This window comes from Antechinus flavipes, chromosome 1 (assembly GCF_016432865.1).
Source record: "Antechinus flavipes isolate AdamAnt ecotype Samford, QLD, Australia chromosome 1, AdamAnt_v2, whole genome shotgun sequence".
Lineage (NCBI taxonomy): Eukaryota > Metazoa > Chordata > Mammalia > Dasyuromorphia > Dasyuridae > Antechinus > Antechinus flavipes.
The window spans coordinates 58,934,517-58,956,070 of NC_067398.1; the positions used below are offsets into that span (position 1 = coordinate 58,934,517).

At 36.2% G+C, this 21,554-nt stretch overlaps 1 protein-coding gene across 1 annotated transcript; it reads left to right on the forward strand.

Annotated features, from left to right (window-relative positions):
* The first annotated feature begins 1,966 nt into the window (after positions 1 to 1,966).
* On the forward strand, positions 1,967 to 21,549 carry ISY1 (ISY1 splicing factor homolog). Its single transcript, XM_051983446.1, has 11 exons — positions 1,967 to 2,091; positions 5,777 to 5,799; positions 6,478 to 6,529; positions 7,082 to 7,147; positions 8,390 to 8,432; positions 10,336 to 10,448; positions 13,661 to 13,778; positions 15,341 to 15,463; positions 18,997 to 19,109; positions 19,903 to 19,989; positions 21,082 to 21,549. The coding sequence occupies exons 1-11, from the start codon at positions 2,089 to 2,091 to the stop codon at positions 21,187 to 21,189; spliced, it is 849 nt and encodes a 282-aa protein (XP_051839406.1). The 5' UTR covers positions 1,967 to 2,088; the 3' UTR covers positions 21,190 to 21,549.
* The last annotated feature ends 5 nt before the right edge of the window (positions 21,550 to 21,554 follow it).

Consider the following 21,554-nt stretch of genomic DNA (forward strand, 5'->3'; position numbering starts at 1 on the left):
TTTCCATTTACAGATGAAAAGAGATAAGAAAACTTGAAAAATCACATAGAAAATAAATATCAAAACTGGTATATGAACTTGTGTTTTCTGACTTCCAGATTTCCTTATTAGAGTCTCATTACCGATCAACATCTGGAGACTTATGGAACAATTACTACATACAATCACTTTTTGCATCCTCTGTTCATAAGAGAACCACAAATTAGGCTATTTGGTTCCACTTCCATGTTTAATTATGTATTGAGCTCAAATAATTTTTTATACTCAATTATAATCATATGCAGTACATTGGAAGGAACACTGGATTCTGAGTCAGCCCTTGAATTCAAAGTTTGATTCTGCTACCCTTCTGCCTTTGGGCAAATCACTTAACCTGAGCCTTGGTTTCCTTATCTGTAAAATGAAGTTGATCTCTGAAAAAAGTACCTTCTAGTTTTAACTCTTACAGAGCTGGGAGAGAACTATACTATGTGGGATGTGTAACACATAATTTGTTCAGTTGGCACCAGGTAATCTACCAAAAATCAGCTGTTTATTTTTTAAAATAATAATAGCTTTTATATTTTTAAAAACATGCAATGGTAGTTTTTAATATTCATCCTTGCAACACCTTGTGTTCCAACTTTTTCTCCCTTCTCTCTCCCCCCTCCCCTAGATAGCAAGTAATCCAAATTGCAAAAATATGCAATTCTTCTCAATATATTTCTACATTTAATTATGAGCAGCTGTTTAAGTATTGCTGGATGACTCCTAGAAAAGGAGCACTGTTATTTCATCCAAGAATTTTTTGTCCTTATGGGATCATACTTCAAACATGTAGTCCAATTGCCTAATTTGCCACTGATGAGGAAACTTGAGACACAAAAAGCTAGACTTGCCAAAATTCACACAGTGAGTAAATCTTAGTAAGAGGTCTGATTTGACAGCAGGATAATTTCAAAAGCCTGGAGAGACTTACATGAAGTGAACTGAGTAGAACCAAGACATCATTATAAAAGACAACAGGATTATACAATGATCAATTCTGATAGATGTGACTCTTTCCAACAATGAGATGATAGAGGCCAGTTCCAATGGACTTGTGATGAAGAGAACCATCTATACCCTTAGAAATGACTGTGGGAACTGAGTGTGGATCACAACATAGTATTTTCACTCTTTTTTTTGTTGCTTGCTTTGTTCTTATTTTTTTCCTTTTCTTATTTTTCTTGCGCATCATAATTGTGGAAATATGTAGAGAAGAATTGTACATATATAACATATATTGAATTACTTGCCGTTTAGGGGGAGGGGAAGATGGGAAAGGGGGGAGAGGGGAAAGGAGGGAGAAAAATTTGGAACCCAAGGTTTTGCAAGGATGAATGTTGAAAACTATCTTTGCATGTATTTTGAAAATAAAGTTATTTTTAAAAAGGTGTAATTTGAACCCACGTCTCGAGGACTGTAGGGCCAGTGTTTGTACTTAGTGGCCTCCAGAATGTACGCTCTTTGAAGGCAAGGGAGAGCATTTTAAATCGAGTACAGAGCCCTTACACACAGTAGGCACTTTAATACGTGTTTATTAGACGAAATAGACTAATTGATCTAATGGGCCAAGATAAGATTCTATCTGTATTACGAAGGAACTGGGATAAAAGGTAAAGGAGGCTGGGGATCGGAGACGAGCTAAGGGACGCTTAAGGAAAAGACCCAGCTTGAACCTGGCCGCCAGTCCTCCCTGATGTCACGTGTCAGGCTGCGTAAGGGGCAGGCCCTCCCAACGACTAACGTCTTAACTGCGCAGGCGCAAAGAAGGCCGGAAGACACGCTCTCTTCCACTACATTCCTCCAAAGCAGATGAATTGCGCAAGCGTGATGGGCCTCGTTCGCCCGGTGTTCCCAGTGCGCAGGCGTTCAGATCCAAGCTTCCCTCCTAACTTTGAGTCTCCTTTCACTTCCTGTTCTTCCTCACATTTTTTCCGGGTCAACCGGTAGCTGGGCATAGCTGTCTTAACTTGGCTCAGGTGGGAGGCGGGGGTTTGCAGGAGTCAACTTCCGGCGGAGTCGAAGTGGTGGGAGCCGAAGCGTCCCGGGACAAGCGGCAGCAGCATGGTGAGTGAGGGGCCCCGGAGAATTTGAAGCCAGGAACTCCTGTGGAGTGGGTGAGGAGAGGTCACTGTCAGAAAAGCTCTAGTTTGTAAGCTCCCTGAAGTCAGGCATCGTCCTTTTTCTCCAGCGCTTCGTTCTGTCCCTGGCTCAGAGGAGGCGCTTAATAAATGCCGATTGACTGATGGAGAGAGGCCATGGCCCATCAGCACTTACACAGCACCTGCTGAAAATCAGTAGCAGTAAAAGAAAACAGCCCTCCAAGCTCGAGCTCGACTCCTGCTTCCCCATTTGAGCCTCAGTTTCCTCTTCTGTCAAATGGCACCTGCATTATCTGCTAGGTGTGAGAAAGGGGCCGAAGTCTCTCTGTCCGTGCATCTCCTTCAAAGTCTGTGTGCGGGGTGAAATTCTGTCACTTTGGGCTCGGAGGGTCCCCTTATACCTAGAGAAGTGGGCGAAGAGCAAGATTTGGGTCTGGAGTCTTGGGTTTGAATCCAGCTAACCTGTAAAATGGAATGATAATAATACTAATGCTATCGAACGAAAGGGTTTATTGTAAGGAAAGGGTTTTGTAAACCTCTGTCTAAATTTTTTTTTTAAACGCACCTTGAAGCTTGACCCTCTTATCACTTGATCTGCTATGTACAGTTATAGCTAATTGAGAAAATATTTATTGATAATGTGCCCTAAAAAATAAAAATGAATGATAGCAACATTTTTAATCTAGTACAGAGCCCTTACACACAGTAGGCACTTTATTACACGCTTATTTAACTGAATCAACTAGTTGATAATATTTTACCCGAGAGAATATCTAAAGAGATAGGAGCTAAGTAGGTGCTAACAGTATAATTTACTGAAGTTGATCAGAAGGAGGGTTACAGTAGAGGTCATCCTATCCAAGCCTCTCATTTTATAGATAAAGAAACAAGTCTAGAAAGATTAAATGATGTGCCCAATTTCACACAGGTAGTAATAGAACTAAAATTTGAATCCACATCCTCTCCAAAACCAGCATTCTTTTCACTGTATCTTCCTGGATACACATAATAGTTTGTTGTTCAGTCACCAAGCATATATTAAAGTGTTTTTAAAGTATTTTTAAAATGTTAATTTAAAATCATTAAAAATAAAAATGTACATATATTAATGTTCCAGTCACTGGAATAAAGGCCTTCCTCTCCCTTCTCCCCCCAAAAAAAGAAAAGAAATGAAAGAAGGCTCCCTGCTTGCTCTCCAGGAGCTCACAGTCTAATGGAGAAAACATGCAGTCAGTTGGGAACAATGCAGGATAGTTGAGATACTCAACAGAAGGAGAGGGGAGTCTGAAAAGGCATCTTGTCCAAGGAGCATTTTCTGGGTCTTGAAGGAAGTCATATTAACTCAGAGATAGGGATGAGAAGGTCTAGAGTTGGGAGATGGAGCATCTTGTTAGAGGAAAAGCAAAGAATCAGTGTCTCTGGATTGCAGAATATGTGGGGGTGAGGAAGGTATAAAAAGACAAGCAGAAGAAGAGTTGAGCCTTCGGGGAGGAGAGGAAGTACAGTTTAAGGGCCATTGACTGCCAAATAGAATTTTACATTTGATTCTGGAGGTGGAAAGGTGAGCCACTGGATTTTATTGAATTGGGTAGAGGGGAAAGTAATATGCTCATGTCTGTGTTTTAGGAAAATGGGTTTGACAGCTTGGTGGAGAATGAACTTGATGGGGAGAGATTTATGCCAGGTGGTCTAGATATGATGGGAGGAGGACCTGCACCAGCATGGTAGCAGTGTCAGAGGAGAGAGGGGCTGTGTATTAGAGACGGGAGATGTTACCAAGGTAGAATTGGCAGGACTTGGCAGTAGATTGGATATGGGGAACGAGAGAATGAGGAGTCATAGATAATACCTGGAGTTGCTCACCTGGGGTCCTGAGAAGATGGTGGTCTTCTTTACAGTAATTGGGAAGTTTGGAGGGGGAAGAGTGTGAAGGAATGAGAATGAGTTTGATTTTGTACATATTGAGTTGAATATGTCTGAGTTTAAAAGTCAATTTGAGATGTCCAGCAGCTAAATGGAGACAAGAGATCAACAGAGAAGTTGGGGCTGATTAAATTGATTTGTGACTCATCATCCTAGAAATGATGATTAAATCCAAGCAAAATAGTAAAGAGGGGAAAAAGTTAGTCTTGGAAAACACCCACAGTTAGTGGGCATCATCTGGCAAAAGATCAACAAAGGAGACTGAGAAGTAATTGGTCACATAAGTATTGCAGAAACAGAATAGAGTGATATCCTAAAATCTAGAGAAGAGAGTATGAAGGAGACTGTCACACTTAAGAGAAGTCAAGGATGAAGACTGAGAAAAGGCCATTAGATTTAATAATTAAAAGAGCACTAGTAACTTTGGAAGCAGCAATTTTGTTTGAATGATGTGATAGGAAGTAGAGAAGGGAATAAACAAGAAAGGAAATGGAGGTGCCCATTTTATTAGATGGCCTTCTCGAGGAGTGTTACCACAAAGGGAAGGAGATATATGGGATGATACCATTATGTGATGAACCAATCAATACCATACACCATATTTCACAATACATTCTAAATGGATATTAGAGATCATCCTCTAAAAAAATTTAGAAGCTGCTAACATATCTCCCACAACCATGGGAAGGAAATATATTCTTTTTTTTTTTTTTAATTTATTTTATTAAAAAAATAAATAAATAAATTTATTTTATTATAGCTTAAGGAGATCTATTCTTAACCAAACCAGGGATAGAGATATTTAAAAAAGAGAAAAGAGATGACTGATTATATGAAATTGAAAAGCTTCTCAGACAAAATGTTTATACCTAGCATAAGAAGAGAAACAGTCAAATGGGAAAAAAGATCTTTGTTTCAAACTTCTCTGATAAAGGTTTAGTATCCAAGATATGCACAATTATCAGATACATAGATATGAGATATTTGTCTATGTCTAGATCTATCTAGTTGATAATTTCTAAAATTAAGATTTTTTTATTCATTTAACAAAAATGAATTTTCTCTTTCTCCCAATTATTGAAGTAGGAAAAAAAAAGATACAGATCTTTGTGACACTGCATAATTAGACTTACTGAATGACTTTTTCTCAAGGAATTTACAGTCTTGTTGGAGAAACAAAGTTTTAAAACAAAATAATTCTAGTTAAATTTAAATGTTAAACTTTGTAGGATTGACTATAATTTCAACAGAAATTCAGAATATAGATTAGAGGTGGTAGCATGTAAAATTTACAAACACAAGGGAGAAGATCCAAAAGAAGAAAGAAGCATGAATTTCTTACTAGATAGCCCACTTCGCTGTTGTCAAGACTGGATAGTTCTATATATTCATTGTCTAGTGCTTTGATTACCCTTTGGAAAACTTCTGTTTGAGGAATAGACTACAGTATTAAATTACAAACTATTTGAATACCATGCTCCTATTTCTCCTTTATTATAATTTTGAAGTCCCTTATTTAAGAATTCCTTTTTATCATTGTTCAGTGTAGTGGTCAATCTGGATGATCAAGGAAAGTCATTCCTGAATTTTGTTACCTTATCATTTTGATTCACAAGTTTAATGGACCCTATTTTCTGTTTGTATTTGTGCACCCTTGTATTATATAAAGCTGCACCCAACTAAGCAATATATTAAATAAATATGGACAATTTTTCTTCTTTCCATAGGCTCGAAATGCAGAAAAGGCCATGTAAGTACCAACTTTTTTCTAATTTGAAATATCCTTCTGAGACTAAATTATGAGAGCTTTGAGAATAAATATCTTTATAAACCTTTTGCATGTTAAACCAGCCATTGAAGCACACTTTAGAGAAATCTCCCATCCATTTCCAAATTCATAGCATTTCCTTTTCATCACCATTTCTATTTAATGTTTAGTACACAGCCAACAGAACTTATAGTGGGTAGAAGTGCCTTTCATTTTCAGCAGAAAACATTTATAGAGAATGAAAGTGTTGGGTTTCTATTCAAGATCAAGTTATTCAATGTTATTCATATTACCAGAAATAGAAAGATATAAACCCAGTAATGGCTACATAGTTTGCCCTGTTCCTTATAGTAACTCTAAGTTGTGTAGTTTGTGACCCTTAAAATAAAGATACTAGTATTTGTAGTGATGGTTGTCCAAGGACTAGTAAACATAGAATTCCTGACAGCATGGGGTAAACATAGAATTCCTGACAGCATGGGATGACCCACACCTCGGCTTCTTGCTATTCTTTAGAAACTATGTGTTTTTTTAGTCATTATGTCCATGAGTAGTTTAAACTTCAATGCTGAGTTAAGGTTATCCATTTGACTCACAATCGGTTAGCATACAGAGAAATCTTTGAAAGTAAACTCATGGAATTTCCTCTTTCAATTTTAGGACGGCCTTAGCGAGATTTCGCCAAGCTCAACTTGAAGAAGGGAAAGTTAAGGTTGGTTTACCTTATTTTTATTTATTGAATTCGAATGTCTCACAGATAGATTTCTGTAAGTCTTCTCTCTTGGTACATGTTAGACATTCACTGCCCTAGAATTCCATGTGGTCTTTATTATATTCATAATATTTGAAGGACCTGTGAGTCCTCATATTTGAATTCCAATTATTGATACCATCTGAAACTAAAGAGCTAGTTAAGAATAAAAAATGAGATCCATTCTGTCTCTGATAGGTGGTAAGAGATGGCCATAGTGGCTTCAATCAAAATATATTTTAAAAGAAATCCCTGGACATCCCTTCTTCCTCTAGTGATGGCTAGTGGGAAATTGGGTAAAGGAAAGAGAAAAGGCTCAGAAACATAAGCCAATGTACTTAAGGCAGATGTATCTGAAATAAAGTCAGTAAGGCAGGTTGAGGACAGAGAACTTTTGCTTTAATTCAGGGATTGTCAAAGGTGGAGACTCCCACAATTGTAGCCAATTATTTATATCATGTGACTTTTAGGAAAAAATGCAACATCAACATCCATATTTTCCCTTTCATTCAGGAACGAAGACCTTTTCTTGCCTCTGAATGTAATGAGCTACCTAAAGCTGAGAAATGGCGACGACAGGTATGCTTGGTATAGAAGAGTATTTGTCACATAAATCAGCAGCTAGTAGTTCTACCAAAAAGAATGTGGAGGTCATGGTATGTGCTAATAAATCTACTTTAGTATCTCAATGATATCATTTTAGTGGCATATGGATATTGCCAACCATCATAAGTTTCATTACCTATAGGAATAGGAAAGCACCGCTTATTTTACAGATGAGGAAACCAAGACCTAGAAAAGTTGATGAGAAACTTGTGTTTTTATTCCACTCTGTGGTCTTATATGCTATTCTTTTCACTATTTTCCTCTACTAGTGACTTACTCCAATGTTGTCCTATAGTGTTGAAGTGATCCTGAGTTCTAAAAGGTTGTGTCTTTTGGAACACACATTTTGACAGGTCCTCATAACCTGGAATCACTGCACATTGGCCCAGTAGTAAACTATCTATTATTTATTAATTAACCTAAGTGAATTTAAAGAAAATTCATCAGTAGAAGGCTGACTTACCAGCTGGATGATTTATTTATTTACTTGTCTGTTTGCCTTTCTGTCTATCTATCTAATCTATAGGTTGTAGCAAGTCATGAAAATCTTCTGCTAGACTAAGGCACTGAGAAGTAGAAATATGTCTCACTGGAAGGATGCATATTCATACCAATGAAATCCTGAAAGTATTGTTTATATTTCATTACTCTTGATTTTTCCATTCTAGGTAGTGATTTTTAAAAAAATAATAATAATTTAGCCATTGCAAAAGTGATCCAAAAATTGTCACAATTTGAAGGAAAGTGATTTAATTAATTTTCTCAATCTTTATGAAAACTTAAAGATGCATTTAGCAAAAGTTTTTTTTTTTAAGTCTTCTGTTATCCATATAAAGTTATCTTTCCTAGTAGTATCCTAGAACTGTCGTTGTCTAAGTTATTTTTGGCTTCTTGAATAATAATTTTTAAAAAATCAATGTACATATTTTTTCCAGAAAGTTTCAGAACTATGCAAAAATATTTTTGCAATTTGAGGGAAAGTGATTTAATTAATTTTCTCAATCTTTATGAAAACTTAAAGATGAATTTAGCAAAAGCTTTTTTTTTTTTTAAGTCTTCTGTTATCCATATAAAGTTATCTTTCCTAGTAGTATCCTAGAACTGTGTCATTGTCTAAGTTATTTTTGGCTTCTTGAATAATAATTTTTTAAAAATCAACATATATTTTTTCCATTAAGTTTCAGAACTAAGCAAAAATATTTTTGTTTGTTGCAGATTATTGGGGAGATTTCAAAAAAAGTGGCACAAATTCAAAATGGTAAGGAAGATTTTATTCTTAATTTAGTATATTCAGTTAGACTGGCAAAAGGTTGTAATAAACATAGGAAATGCCAAGGTGAAAAACAAAATAATGCCTACCTTTAGAGAGCTTGCATTATAGGGAGGGATAAGATGTGATTCTTAAAAATAAGTTAATGTTCTTCCCAGGATAACTTTCTGAATCCAATTTTTCCTGTGCAACAAGAGAACTGTTCAGTTCTGCACATATATATTGTATCTAAGATATACTATAACATATTTAACATGTATAAGACTGCCTGCCATCTAGGGGAGGGGATGGAGGGAGGGAAGGGTAAAAGGGAAAAGTCGGAACAGAAGTGAGTACATATGTAGGGTCAATAAAAAGTTAATTTAAAAAAAAAAAGAAAGAAAGAATACTGATCCTGGGCATATCCACAAAGAACAATAAAATGGCTGAAAAGAAAAAAAGAAGTATAAGTTAATGGATTTTATTCACCATTCCTCATAGTTGGGTTCACATTGTTGATACACTGGGGTTTAAATAAATGGGTGAAAAAACCCAGAGTAGAGGTTATGGGAAAAGATAGTGGGAACAATTCAGCTGGGGAATATGTATATTTGGTTCGGAGAGGAGAATCAGTCAATAAGTATTCAACAGGCTTTATCCATGTGAAACATGGGGGTAAATGCTGGGGTCACAAAGAAAAGCAAACTCAGTTTGAATCAAATTCAGGTTGTATTATAGGAGATCTCTTGCCAACAATATCCTTGTGTCTTATATGAGCTTATTTTGAAAAATAAAATTATTTGATTACTAGAATGTTTCTCATCTTGCAGGTTTAGGTGTTTCCTATTTAACCTGTTTAATGGAGTTAATGATACAACATGTTTTCACATGTTTCTTAAGTATTAGATAAGGTAGTTTTATTAGCCTTTTCAAATCAATGTACAAGTTTCCTCCTATTTGAATTTTGTTAGCAGAGATGTTTGCTCATGGAGAAATGAATGTTGTTTTTTCCTTGCTTGCTAAATGTTTCTTGCAACTTCAGGTCATATAGTGTCCTGATAACCAGGACTACAGCAAAATAAGAGCCTCTCCCTTATTCATGTACTTACTGCTAGAAACTGGATTAGTCCCACCAAGGGTGACTCAATATGTTACCTCCCTTTGCTGTACCAAAATGTTAGAAAAGAACAGAAAGCCATGCATTTTTTACGGTGTAATTTCAGGAAGTTGCATTATGGCAGAGAGGACATGGTAATGTAGTAGGGTCTTCCATAGACCTGATTTGTTAATGGCTTTAACTTTAGGGACAGCATAAATATTAATTATCTGTAAGGTTTCTTGAAAATGAATCACCTTTCCCTACTTGTCAAGGGAGCAGCAGTGTGCTTTATACACATTCTTTCCTTTGGAAGATTCCCCCAGTGTTTACTGCAGTGATTTAATTCTGATAATTGATAGAACTAAAGATGAGGCAGCATTAGGAAAAGTTCTTGAGATTGTAGATTTGGAATATAAACTGCTTGCATTTTTGTTTTTCTTCCCGGGTTATTTATACCTTCTGAATTCAATTCTCCCTGTGCAACAAGAAGACTGTTCGGTTCTGCACACATATATTGTATCTAGGATATACTGCAACCCATTCAACATGTAAAGGACTGCTTGCCATCTGGGGGAGGGGGTGAAGGGAGGGAGGGGAAAAATCGGAACAGAAGTGAATGCAAGGGATAATGCTGTAAAAAATTATCCTGGCATGCGTTCTATCAATAAAAAGTTATTAAAAAGAGAGAGAGAGAGAGAGAGATTGTAGATTTGAAATAAGAAGTGTTCTTTCCTTCTCAATAAGACCTAAATGGGGGAAACTTTTTATAAAAAATTAAAATAGAACTAAAATTCTTAATGTTTTCATTTTCAGCTGGTTTAGGTGAATTCAGAATTCGAGATCTGAATGATGAAATTAATAAACTGCTAAGAGAGAAAGGACACTGGGAGGTTCGGATAAAGGAGCTGGGAGGTCCTGATTACGGGGTAAGTTAAATGAAACTTTAATGAAATTTGTTGAAAAAACATTTCTTGGATAAAGAAATTTCCCTAAAAGGGTGAAAAGAATAACTTTTTAAATTGTCGTATATACTCTCCTTTCAATGTAATATTTTCTTAAAAGTCTCCATTCAACACTTGAAATTCATTCCGTTCACCCAACCTAAGAAAAATAATGGACTTCCATATTTCATCAAGATATTTACCAAGCTCAGTGTTTTGAGGATCTGGACCCTCTCCCAAAGAGCCAAGAGGACTTAAATTTGGACCTGAAGTTCATTGCTCCAAAGGAAGCAGCTGTGGATGTCTTGGGTGAATGAACCAGTAGTGTTGCTTTAAAGTGTTAAAGTGAAAGCAAGCAATGCCAGGAAAACAATACACATAATAACTACAACAGAGTAGTCAATATCCAGTTTCTTCTGCCAATCATAAACTCAGTCCTTCACTGTTCTGATTGTCTTCCTCGGTACATTTCTGACTTGTCAGTGTCCTCCTTAAACCATGGCATCCATAATTATACATGATATTTAAGATACATGATACTGACAAAGTAGTGAGGCTATCACCTCCTTGTTGCTGAAATTTTGATACCTCTTATAATGCCTTAAAAGGATAAATCAGCTGTATGAAATTACTGATTCTTTGAGTTTACGATGCATTAAAATCCCCAGATCTTTTTCACAGTATCTGCTGTCTATCCATGCCTCCTGTTTGTTTTTTTTTGTATCCAAGTAACTTTATATTTATCTCTCTTGAATTTTATCTTCCTCGATTCAATCCAGTGTTAAAATTTCTCAAGATTTTGGGTGCTCACTGCCATTCAGTATTGACTAGCTTTGTATCATCTGCAAATTTGGCAAATATACAATTTATTCCTTTGTCTGAGTCTTTGACACAAGACCAAGCATAGATCCTGGGGTATTCTACTATAGATTTCCTCTAACAGTGTATCAGTGTCCCAGTTTTCCCATGTCCCCTTCAACGTTTGTCATTATCTTTTCCTGTCTTAGCCAATCTGACAGGTATGTAGTGGTATCTCAGAGTTTTTCTCTTTATTTCTAGTAAATCTTTTGCCTTTCTCTTTAGCTTCTCCATGAGAATATTATTGGGTATTAAAAGTTATGCTAAAATGTAGGTAAATTTATATCCATGGTATCTATATTCATGGGATTCTCCTCATCATCTGGCTTAGTAGTAATCCTGTTAAAAAAAAGGAAATGAGGTTAGTCTGACCTGACCTGTTCTTGATAAACCTTTGCTGTCCCTTTGTAATCACAGCCTCCCTTTGTAGATAGATATTTACCATCTCGGCCTTCAGTGGTCCATTGTAGAATTTTCTCAGGAATCAAAATCAAACTCAGTGAGTTTATAGAATGTTTTTTGCAGAATAATATCCTTTTTTCATTTTTAAGAAATCTCCAGCCTTAATGATATTTCTGTTTTCCATGATCATTTAGTGACAATACTTTATCTGATTTTTGGATAATGCCAACTAAGCCATTGCTATTCACATTCCAACTTAAATTTTTTTTCTTCTGTATGCCTTGCTTTCAGTAGGTAAAATTGAGGAAGAAAACAACCTATGTCCTTTGGTTTCTTGTTCAAAACTTAATACCTTTAAAGTTCCTTCTGGATCTGTCCTTTGTTACCAATATCAATCACCAGGATTCATAGTTACCATCTGTTTTGATAAGTCTGGGAAGTTTCATTAGTATGTCTTGGATACATGTCCTAGAAGTATAACAAACCTTTATTGTTGTTAGCAGCTGGACAAAAACCCCCTTTGAGTAAGGGATTATCACCAATTACTACTACTCTTGTCTTTGTCTCTTTGTTCCCAGTGGATGCTGTCTCACCTGGTAGTGCTGTCTTTGTTGTAGCATTCTTAAAAGGATGAGCTGCTAGTTTTTTCTCTGGGATATCCTGCTCTTTTCCTCTTTATGAAAACTGTCCTCTCGTTCCCTATCTTGTCTTTGGTCAGTGCCTTTCTAGAAATAGAAGGGCACTTTTCTTAACCCTTTACTTTTTCTGGAATGTAGATGAGTCCACACTCACAATCCCAAAGAGTCACACAGCTGGACAGAAGTGGAAATGCTGCAGATTCTGCACTGATTAAGAGCTTCAGCTTCGATTCTTAAAATTACCTGTGGTGCTTATGTCTTATTCCTGAATGCCTGCTTAAAAGTTTTTACAGCCCATTATTATTTTTTAAAGTTAAAACTGTTTGCAACTGATATGCCCCCTCACCAGGGCACTTTGTCACTTAGTTTTGTAATTCTTCTGCTTACCTTTTCTGCTGTACCTGGCCTGTCCTTATCAACTAGCTTCTCCTTATATCCAAGCTTCACTACGTAATAATATTTTATCATCCTTTATCCTTTTGTAGTTCTTTAATTGTCTTTGATTTTGGCCTATATATCGGACTCCTACAACATTTTCTTTACTCTCTTTGCAGTTTAAACTTGCATCACTCTCCATGTTTCCCTAGGATTTCCTTCTCAAATGGCTTAAGTCTTCTTTTCAGCTTTCTCTTCCTACAACCTCATCTGCAGTTATTTTGTTCCAGGGAATTTATAGGGATAAAAGAAATACATAGTATTTTGCCATTTCAAAATTTTGTCACTTCTTGAACAAATGGTTTTTTGGGGGAAAACCAACTATTTATTACTTTGAGTAGGTACAGAATTAGCTAGGTTTTTCATGGTTAGAGCACTGGCTCTGGAATCAGGAGGACTTGAATTCAAATATTTGACACTTACAACTGTGTGACTCTAGGCAAGTCACTTAACTCTGATTTTGATTACTTCATCAAAAAAAAAAAGGAAAGAGTGAGAGTAGGTAGAAAAGAATTTGCTGTGGCCTTATAAATAGTAGTATATAAATATTACCACACAACTTTGTTTTTAGGGGTCTGGTACCTTAATTTAATGGACATGTCTTAAATCACTTTTGATGTAACAGGTTTCATGTTAGGTACTTAGGTTACAAAGACAAAAGTAGAAACAGTTTTTGTCCACAAGCTATGAAGTCTATGAATTTTGGTGAATATTCTGCTACCTTGCCATGTCAACATATAAGTTTATCTGTTATGATCTCTTGAAAACTTCATTAATATTAGGACAAAAGAACCTTCTTTGAAAAGAACTTTTTAAAATAAGACTTTTTCTTTCCTTTCTTTTTCTTTTTTCTTTTAATATAAGAAAGTTGGCCCTAAAATGTTAGACCATGAAGGAAAAGAGGTTCCAGGAAATCGAGGTTACAAATATTTTGGAGCAGCTAAAGATCTACCAGGTGTCAGAGAGCTTTTTGAAAAAGAACGTAAGTAGTTTCATACATACTTTGTACAATTTCATTGATAACTGGAGTTTGGATATTTAGGATTCTTTAGTTTGAGTATAGGACTTAGAATAGTGTCTGAGTTTCTTAACTTCTCAGCATATTGTGTATCTAACTCCTTTACTTTGTACTTCAGTTTGCACAATTATGTGAGTTTAAAAACAAAACAAAGAGAGAAAAGCATAGGCAAATCTTAATACAGAGTTGTTTTCACGTGAATTGAAAAGGCAGTCTGATGTAATGGGAAGAACTTGGGAGGCAGACCTGGGGTCTTGTTAAGCTTAGAGGCCCTAAAGCCTGGCTTTAAGCTGTGACTTTAAGGATGTCACTCCATCTCTCTGAGTACCCAGTTTCTTTATCTTAAAAATAATGGGGCCAAAGTCTTTCGCCTCATGGTCCATTCTGACCTTAAAATGCTATCATTTTACAAATCATGTGCTTACTCATTTCCTAAATCTCTCTTTTATATGTTTGAATTTTTTTTTTTTGAAAGAGTATTGAGGTTTTGCAAGGGTCAGTGTTGGAAAAATTACCCATACATATGCTTTGTAATTAAAAAGCTTTAATTTTAAAAAAGAAAGAAAAGTCTTCTACAAACTTATGCAAAATGAAATGGGCAGAATCTGGAAAACACTGTACAGAGTATCAGCAACATTGTGTGATGACCAAATGTGATTGACTCAGCTCTTCTCAGTAACACAGTGATCCAAAATAAGAACAAAGAACTCACAAAGTAAAATGCTATTAATAACCTAATTAAGAACTAATGAATTCTTATTTAAAAAAAAAAAAAAAGGAAGAGTATTGAAGGTAGAGATGGAGCAAAGAGAGAGGAGAGAAGAGAGAGAGAATCACTCAATTTTTTAATGCTGAGACATTCCAAATTAAGCTTCTCAATTTGTCTTTTCAGCTTTAGTAAAATGGTCTGAATATCTGAATATATGTTTCCCTGGCATGACTTTGGGGAACTTTTTTGGGGTAACATGGTTTTTCTTCTTTGCATTCCTTGAGTAGTAGAGGAATACTTGAGGGCTGGCATGTTTATTAAGCTATTGTAGAAACCAGGTACACCAGGAAAAATATGGTAGTGAATCTTAGTTTGTTGGTAAATATTTGAGTTCTATATAGTAATATGGAATCATAGGATTAAAATTTGGAAAGGACCTTAAATATTATCTGACCCAAATTTTCATGTGTCAGACAAGGAAACTTCATACCAAAAGGATTAAAGGATTTGTTACATTTTGAGATTTCTACCACATTCTAATTCTACATTATCATCTTTGATTAAACAGAAATACAAAGTCAGTCAGTAGGCATGGATTAAATGCCTACTATGGTTTTCAAGTTGTGATAGGTAGCATCCATCTAAATATATCTGAATTTATTTAAGGATCAGTTAAAAAGGCAGAGACTGTAAGACGAAGTTTACAAGTAACATTACATTCTAGAAATTTAGGGTTAACAAAATGTTGATATTTCTTACCAGTTAAAAGTTTTGTTTGTACATAACAAGGTGACTTCGTGGCTATTGGTTCTTTTAGCCCTTCCTCCTCCAAGGAAAACTCGAGCTGAGCTCATGAAGGCTATTGATGCTGAATACTATGGTTACCGAGATGAAGATGATGGCATTTTGGAACCTTTAGAGCAAGAGCATGAAAAGAAAGGTAAATAAATAGATAGCATTTGAACAGCATCCTTCTTTCTATTCCTTTTTTTAATACTTTATTTTAACATTAATATTTTTAACAAATTTTGAGTTCCATTTTCTCTCTCCAGCCTCTTCCCCAGCCATTGAGAAGGTAAGCAGTATGATGTCAGATGTATAGGTGAAGATATGTGAAATACATTTCCATATAGCGGAGTTGTGAAAACAAACAAAAATCACCCAAAACAAGAAAAGTAAAGTAAATGAAAAATCTGTTTCAATCTGCATTTAGTGCCGATTAGTTTTCTGCAGATGGATAGTTTTCATCATGGATTCTTTGGAATTGTCTTGGATCATTCATTGTCTTGATCAGAATCTCTACCAATAGTTTTTATTGTGTACAGTGATCTGATTCTGCCATGCATCAATTTATATAAGTCTTCCCAAATTTTTCTGAAACCATCCCTCTCATGATTTTTATAACATGACAATGTTCCATCACACTCATACACCACAACTTGTTCTGCTTTTCCCTTCCCCAGTTAAATAGACTCTGAGTTTCTATTCTAAATGGAAACGTTGTAAAGTATTTATTTGTAACAAAATATTTTTTAAAATGTTTTGTAAAAATATTAATAACATTTACTGCCATTTATATGACACTTTAAAATTGAAAAGCATTTTGGATATATTATTAAAATCATAGCAGTCCATGGATGCCTCCAGTGATTATAATTCTAATAATAGCTAACTATAATATTAACTGATAGTGATAATAGTTTTTAAAAATTTTAAAACATGTCAGGGAAAGGAAATAAATATTTTTTTCTCAATTACACAAACATATTTAGAATTATGTGTAAACAATCATTTTAATAGTTTTTTTTTTGTTACATTTTGAGTTTCATATTCTATCCCTTTTTCTTTTCCTCCCCTTCTCCTTGAGAAAGCAAGCAATTTTATATAGATTATATGTGTGGTCGGATTGCCAAAGAAAATACAGATCGAAAGACATAAAAATAATAAAGTTGTAAAAGTAGGCTTCAGTTTGTATTCAGACTTCATCATTTCTTTTGGAATAAGCATTTATGAAGTACCTATTATATGCCAGGTTCTCTGGTAAGCACTTCATAGATATTACATTATTTGATCTGACTTTTACTACAAATCCTTGGCTCGTTTCAGCAGTAAGGTAATTCCAATAGACTTGTGATGGAAAGTGCCATCCACCTCCAGGGAGATAACTATGGAGACTGATCAAAGCACAGTATTTTCACCTTTTTTTTGGTTGTTTATTTGCTTGGGTTTTTTTTTTTTCCCCTTTTCCTGTTTTTTTACCCTTTTGATCTGATTTTTTTTTTTTGTACTGCATATGAATATGGAAATATATTTAGAAGAATTGCTCATGTTTAATTTATATCAGATTGCTTGCTATTTTGGGATGGGAGGAGGAAAGAAAAATTTGGAAGACAAGGTTTTACAAAGGTGAATGTTGAAAACTATCTTTGCATGTATTTGGAAAAATAAAATACTATTTTTAAAAAGTATTTTATTATTTAAATTTTTGTTATTTAAATATATTATTAAAAAAATTACAAGTTCTGTGAGCTATCATTCTCATTCTTTAAATGACAGAAGTGACATTCAGAGAAAAATTAGATACTTTGCTCAGACACCCAGCCTCCATCAGGGATAGTTGACTGACCCTGGGTCTTAACTGGTTCAAGTCTGATCCCCTGACATTCAGGTGAAACCTTTCCCAGAAGGTGAGAGTGAAGGGAATTTGAGTCCATCATCTTTTTAGAGAATTTCCCCCCACACTTATCAGTCAGAGCTCTGGGGGTTTGTAGTGGTTACACCCAACAAAGTGATTAGTGAGCTTAAAATACATTTAGGATTGCAGATTCTTAAGAAGCTATAGTGAAAGTCTCCATTGAGTGGTCACTTATTGTCTGAACTGCCATCTTTGGTCAGGATTCCATCTTCAGCTGTGCTCCCTGCTCATGTTTCTTATGATGGCTTTGCCCTCAGTTCATTTACTTCACTGATTTCCTCATGTAACAAGTTACTCATAAGTTTTTGGTAAATTTCTTTGTGTGTAGATCTATTCCTTCTTGGGCTTGCATCTTCTTGAAATTGGTTCTTTATTTGAATGTCATTTGTTCATTATTCTTGTGTCTCTATCGCTTTTTTTTAGCCTCCTTCCCCATTTTACATTTGATGTTAACACCTGGATGGGTGTCCTTCCCCAGCTTGTTATGCTTACTGCTTCACCCACCTATCACTTGTTGCAAGACTAAACATAAATTATGTTTGTTGATCCCTTGACAGTGATCTTTGTTCATCTTGATTGTTTTTAAACAAATCTTAAATCATAGACTCATGCGGACCTAGAACTGGAGGGGACCTGGGGAAGAGACTAAGGACAGACAAGGGCTGTAACACCACCTCCCTCACCCAAGGCCATGTGGCATGTGAGGGTCAGGGTGAGGGCGGAATGATCTCTTGTTGGCTGGGTTCCTTTTGCCTCTGTGTAAAAAAGTGGGGAGCACGACTCATCGTGGGTTTCTGGAGCTAGGCTTGGCCACTGAAATAATCAGAGTGCTTGGGTCCTTCAGAGCTGTATGTCTTCACCACGCCCACTACTTGTTTCAAATGCCTCTCCCTTTCTGGCACTCAGGCTACTCTTTCTGCTCCCTGATACCTGGGGTGACCCACTATTACTTAGATCTCCTTTTTTGTGCCCATTGGAACCTATCCCTTCAGTTCATTTGGTAATTTTTGCCAAATGCACTTGGCAGCCTTGGATTAAGAATCAAAGGGGTCTAGGTTTGCATCCCAGATTTAATCTTGAACAAACCAAATATATAGATATCTAGGCTTCATTTTGGTCATCTATAAAATGTAAAATGAAAAAAACTGGATGACCTTCCTTTATAGCTCTAAAAAATTTAATCCTATAATGAGATAAGGGAAAAGGAAATTGAGCTTTATGGCGACTGCCCCTTTTTTTGTTCTATACCTGATTATTTTGAGAGTACAAAAAGATAATTGGTTGCATAGCTTCCAGACTTGTTTATATGTCAGTTGGTCATATAAAAGGGCAAATCAAGAAAAAGGTGAAAAGCATATCTTAAAAATTTTTATTTTAGAAACAAACATTTGAATTATCACAGAAACATAGTTCTGCATTCATTCAGCAAATATTCAAAGTCTGTAGTAATGCATGCATCAGAGGTATGTAGTGGTTATGAAAAAAATGCCAGTTCATTTAGTGATAGGCGCCTCCTTATACATTTCTTCATGACTTTCCCTATAAGCAAGTTAATAGTTACTGAATCATTGAACTGGATAGAACATCTTGACTGGAATTGCTTTGTGATGTTTTTGTAGAAGTTCAGAACAAAAGTCAGCATCGGCTCAGGAAGTCATTCATACCCTTCTCTTTCCCTCCACTCAGTAGCACAACTGGAGAAGGGATTCTTTTGATTTTGAATAAACTTTGATTGGAAGGGGGAGTGAATAACACTTGTTCTTCCTTTGTTAAATCAGTCATAGCAGAAGCAGTAGAAAAGTGGAAAGCTGAGAGAGAGGCACGGCTTGCACGAGGTGACAAAGAAGAGGAGGAGGAAGAAATCAATATCTATGCCGTAAATGATGATGAGGTATCATGGCTAGGGAAGCAGCTGGTCACTTTCAGTTAATGTTTGGTCCCCTTGGGGTCACTATCGTTGGTTGGAGAAGAACTGTATTTTTTTTTCCTTTGCATGAAAACATTTGGAATCTATACAAACATGAAGCCTTTTCATTAAATCAAGCTCAGCCCATCACCAAAGATGTTGATATGAGTCAGAATTTTAAATTGGAAAACCTTGGAAATCAGACCATCTTTCTCATTTCATAGATGGGAAACTGAGGCCCAGCCCACAGTAGTAGTAAACTCTCTAAACACTGGGCAGTGAGATCATATAAAGCCTTTTGAGAATATTATATTATGCAGGGTGGGTACAATATGTTAGAAATGAAAGGCAAAGAGACCTAAATTCAACAATGTTAGGAAGCAGCAGACTATTCAGTAAATGGCAGAGAATATAACAAGGAAACCAACCTCTGCTCTGATTCAAGCTCATTTATTCCTCTTCCCATTGGCTGATTTGATATGAGAAAAATGGGAAGCAGCAGAAGGCCCAGAAAAACTGAAATATAGTTCCCTTGCTAGACAGCAGACTGAATCAAGAAATATGAATCCTGACAGCTAGCAAGCTCAGGCTTCTTGATTCTAGGCTCAGTATTTGAAAAACAGGGACGTCATTTTTCTGGCTCATCTCATACTTGTAAGGTGGGATGATAATTGGAGTTAATCAGCACTGTGTACTAACTTTGAGGTAGTTGTGTGGGAGTTAACAGATTTGAAACAAATTCTTTGGAGTGGTAAAAAGTCCCTTTTCCATTTTCTAGTCTGATGAGGAGAGTGCCAAGGAGAAAGAAGGAGAAGAAGGGCAGCAGAAATTTATCGCTCACGTTCCAGTGCCTTCCCAGCAAGAGGTAAGGAACAAGCCTGCTCAAGTTGGCAGGGCTTAGAACATGGCCTCAGAGGGAAGAGTTCTCTTTTAAAACGTTGCCACCAAATCCCTTGAGCCAAGTTTATCACCCCAAGTGCACACAGTTCAGCCTTTGTTTTCTTTTCCCTAGTGCTCCCAGTGTCCAACTTTTCCCCCTTTATCATCAGTTATTTTCTAAAAGTAATGATAGCATCTCTATATACTTTCCTCCCAATGGCCTTTCTTGCTTGCTTTGGTGCCCATTGGATGATTCCTTACAAGATAACTTGTTTCGGAACATGTTTCATTTTGAATGATGGTGCTGACAAGCGGCTTGATTCAGTGGGTGATCTTGTTAGGAAGTGGAAGAAGCTTTGGGTGCAGATCAGACACTAGCTTTTGACCTCCTCTAAAATGGTGATAATAGGGGCAGCTAGGTGGTGTAGCGGATATAACACCAGCCCTGAAGTCTGGAGGACTAGAGTTCAAATCAGGTTTCAGACACTTAACATTTCTATCTGTGTGACCCTGGGCAAGTCACAACCCCAATCGCGTCAGCAAAAAATAAAAATAAAATGAAATGGTGATAATAACAGCACCTACCTCCCAGGGAGGATATGAGGATCAAATAAGATGATATTTTAAAAGTACTTTGCACAACTTAAAGTTACGTAAGTGTTAGCTCTTCTCAAAGAATTTCAGAGCTGGCAAAGATTTTATTTTTCTTCCACTTCCTCTTTGTTTTTTTGTTTGTGTTTTTGCTGAGGCAATTGGGGTTTAAGTGTTTTGCCCAAGGTCACACAGCTAGAAAGTGTTGAGCGAATGAGGCTGGATTTGAACTCAGGTCCTCCTGACTTCAGGGCTGGTGCTCTATCTACTGCACCACCTAGCTGCCTCCCAGGTCCTCATTTTGCAGACCAGAGGAGAAGGTTGAGGCAAAAGGATGATAAATGGGCGTTTGACCATTAATGTAGATTTCCACTTTGCACTTGATTGGTTTTTTGTAGACATAGCTTTTAGCAATAGTTTCTTATGTAGAACAGGCTTGAGATGCCCATTGAACAGAGGTGAGACTCTTCATTATTTGTGTATTTAGATTGAGGAAGCTCTTGTACGAAGAAAGAAGATGGAACTCCTACAAAAGTATGCCAGTGAAACTCTCCTGGCCCAGAGCGAAGAAGCAAAGAGGCTTCTGGGATTTTAGGATCTATGTGTTGCCTGGACTGGAATTTGTCAGTGGTTCCAAATACGTCACCATCCACCCAGTTTTGTTCACTTACAGATACAAACTGTCACAAGCTTTTGGGATTGCTTAATACTAATATTTTTCCTTTAGTTCCATCCTTGAATCATAAAAATCCAATTTTTTAAATCCAAAAGACGGTCTGCAACTGTTTCAGTATGCTGTCCTTAAGTGTTCCTGGTTGGGTTGTTCAAGTGCTGAACATTTCAGCAATGTATTTTGTATAAGTATATTATTACTGTATAAACAATTTTGCTTTTAAAGTTTGTAATATCTAATCACTGTGGAGATATTTTTATTAAATACTTTTGTAGGAAAGAACATTT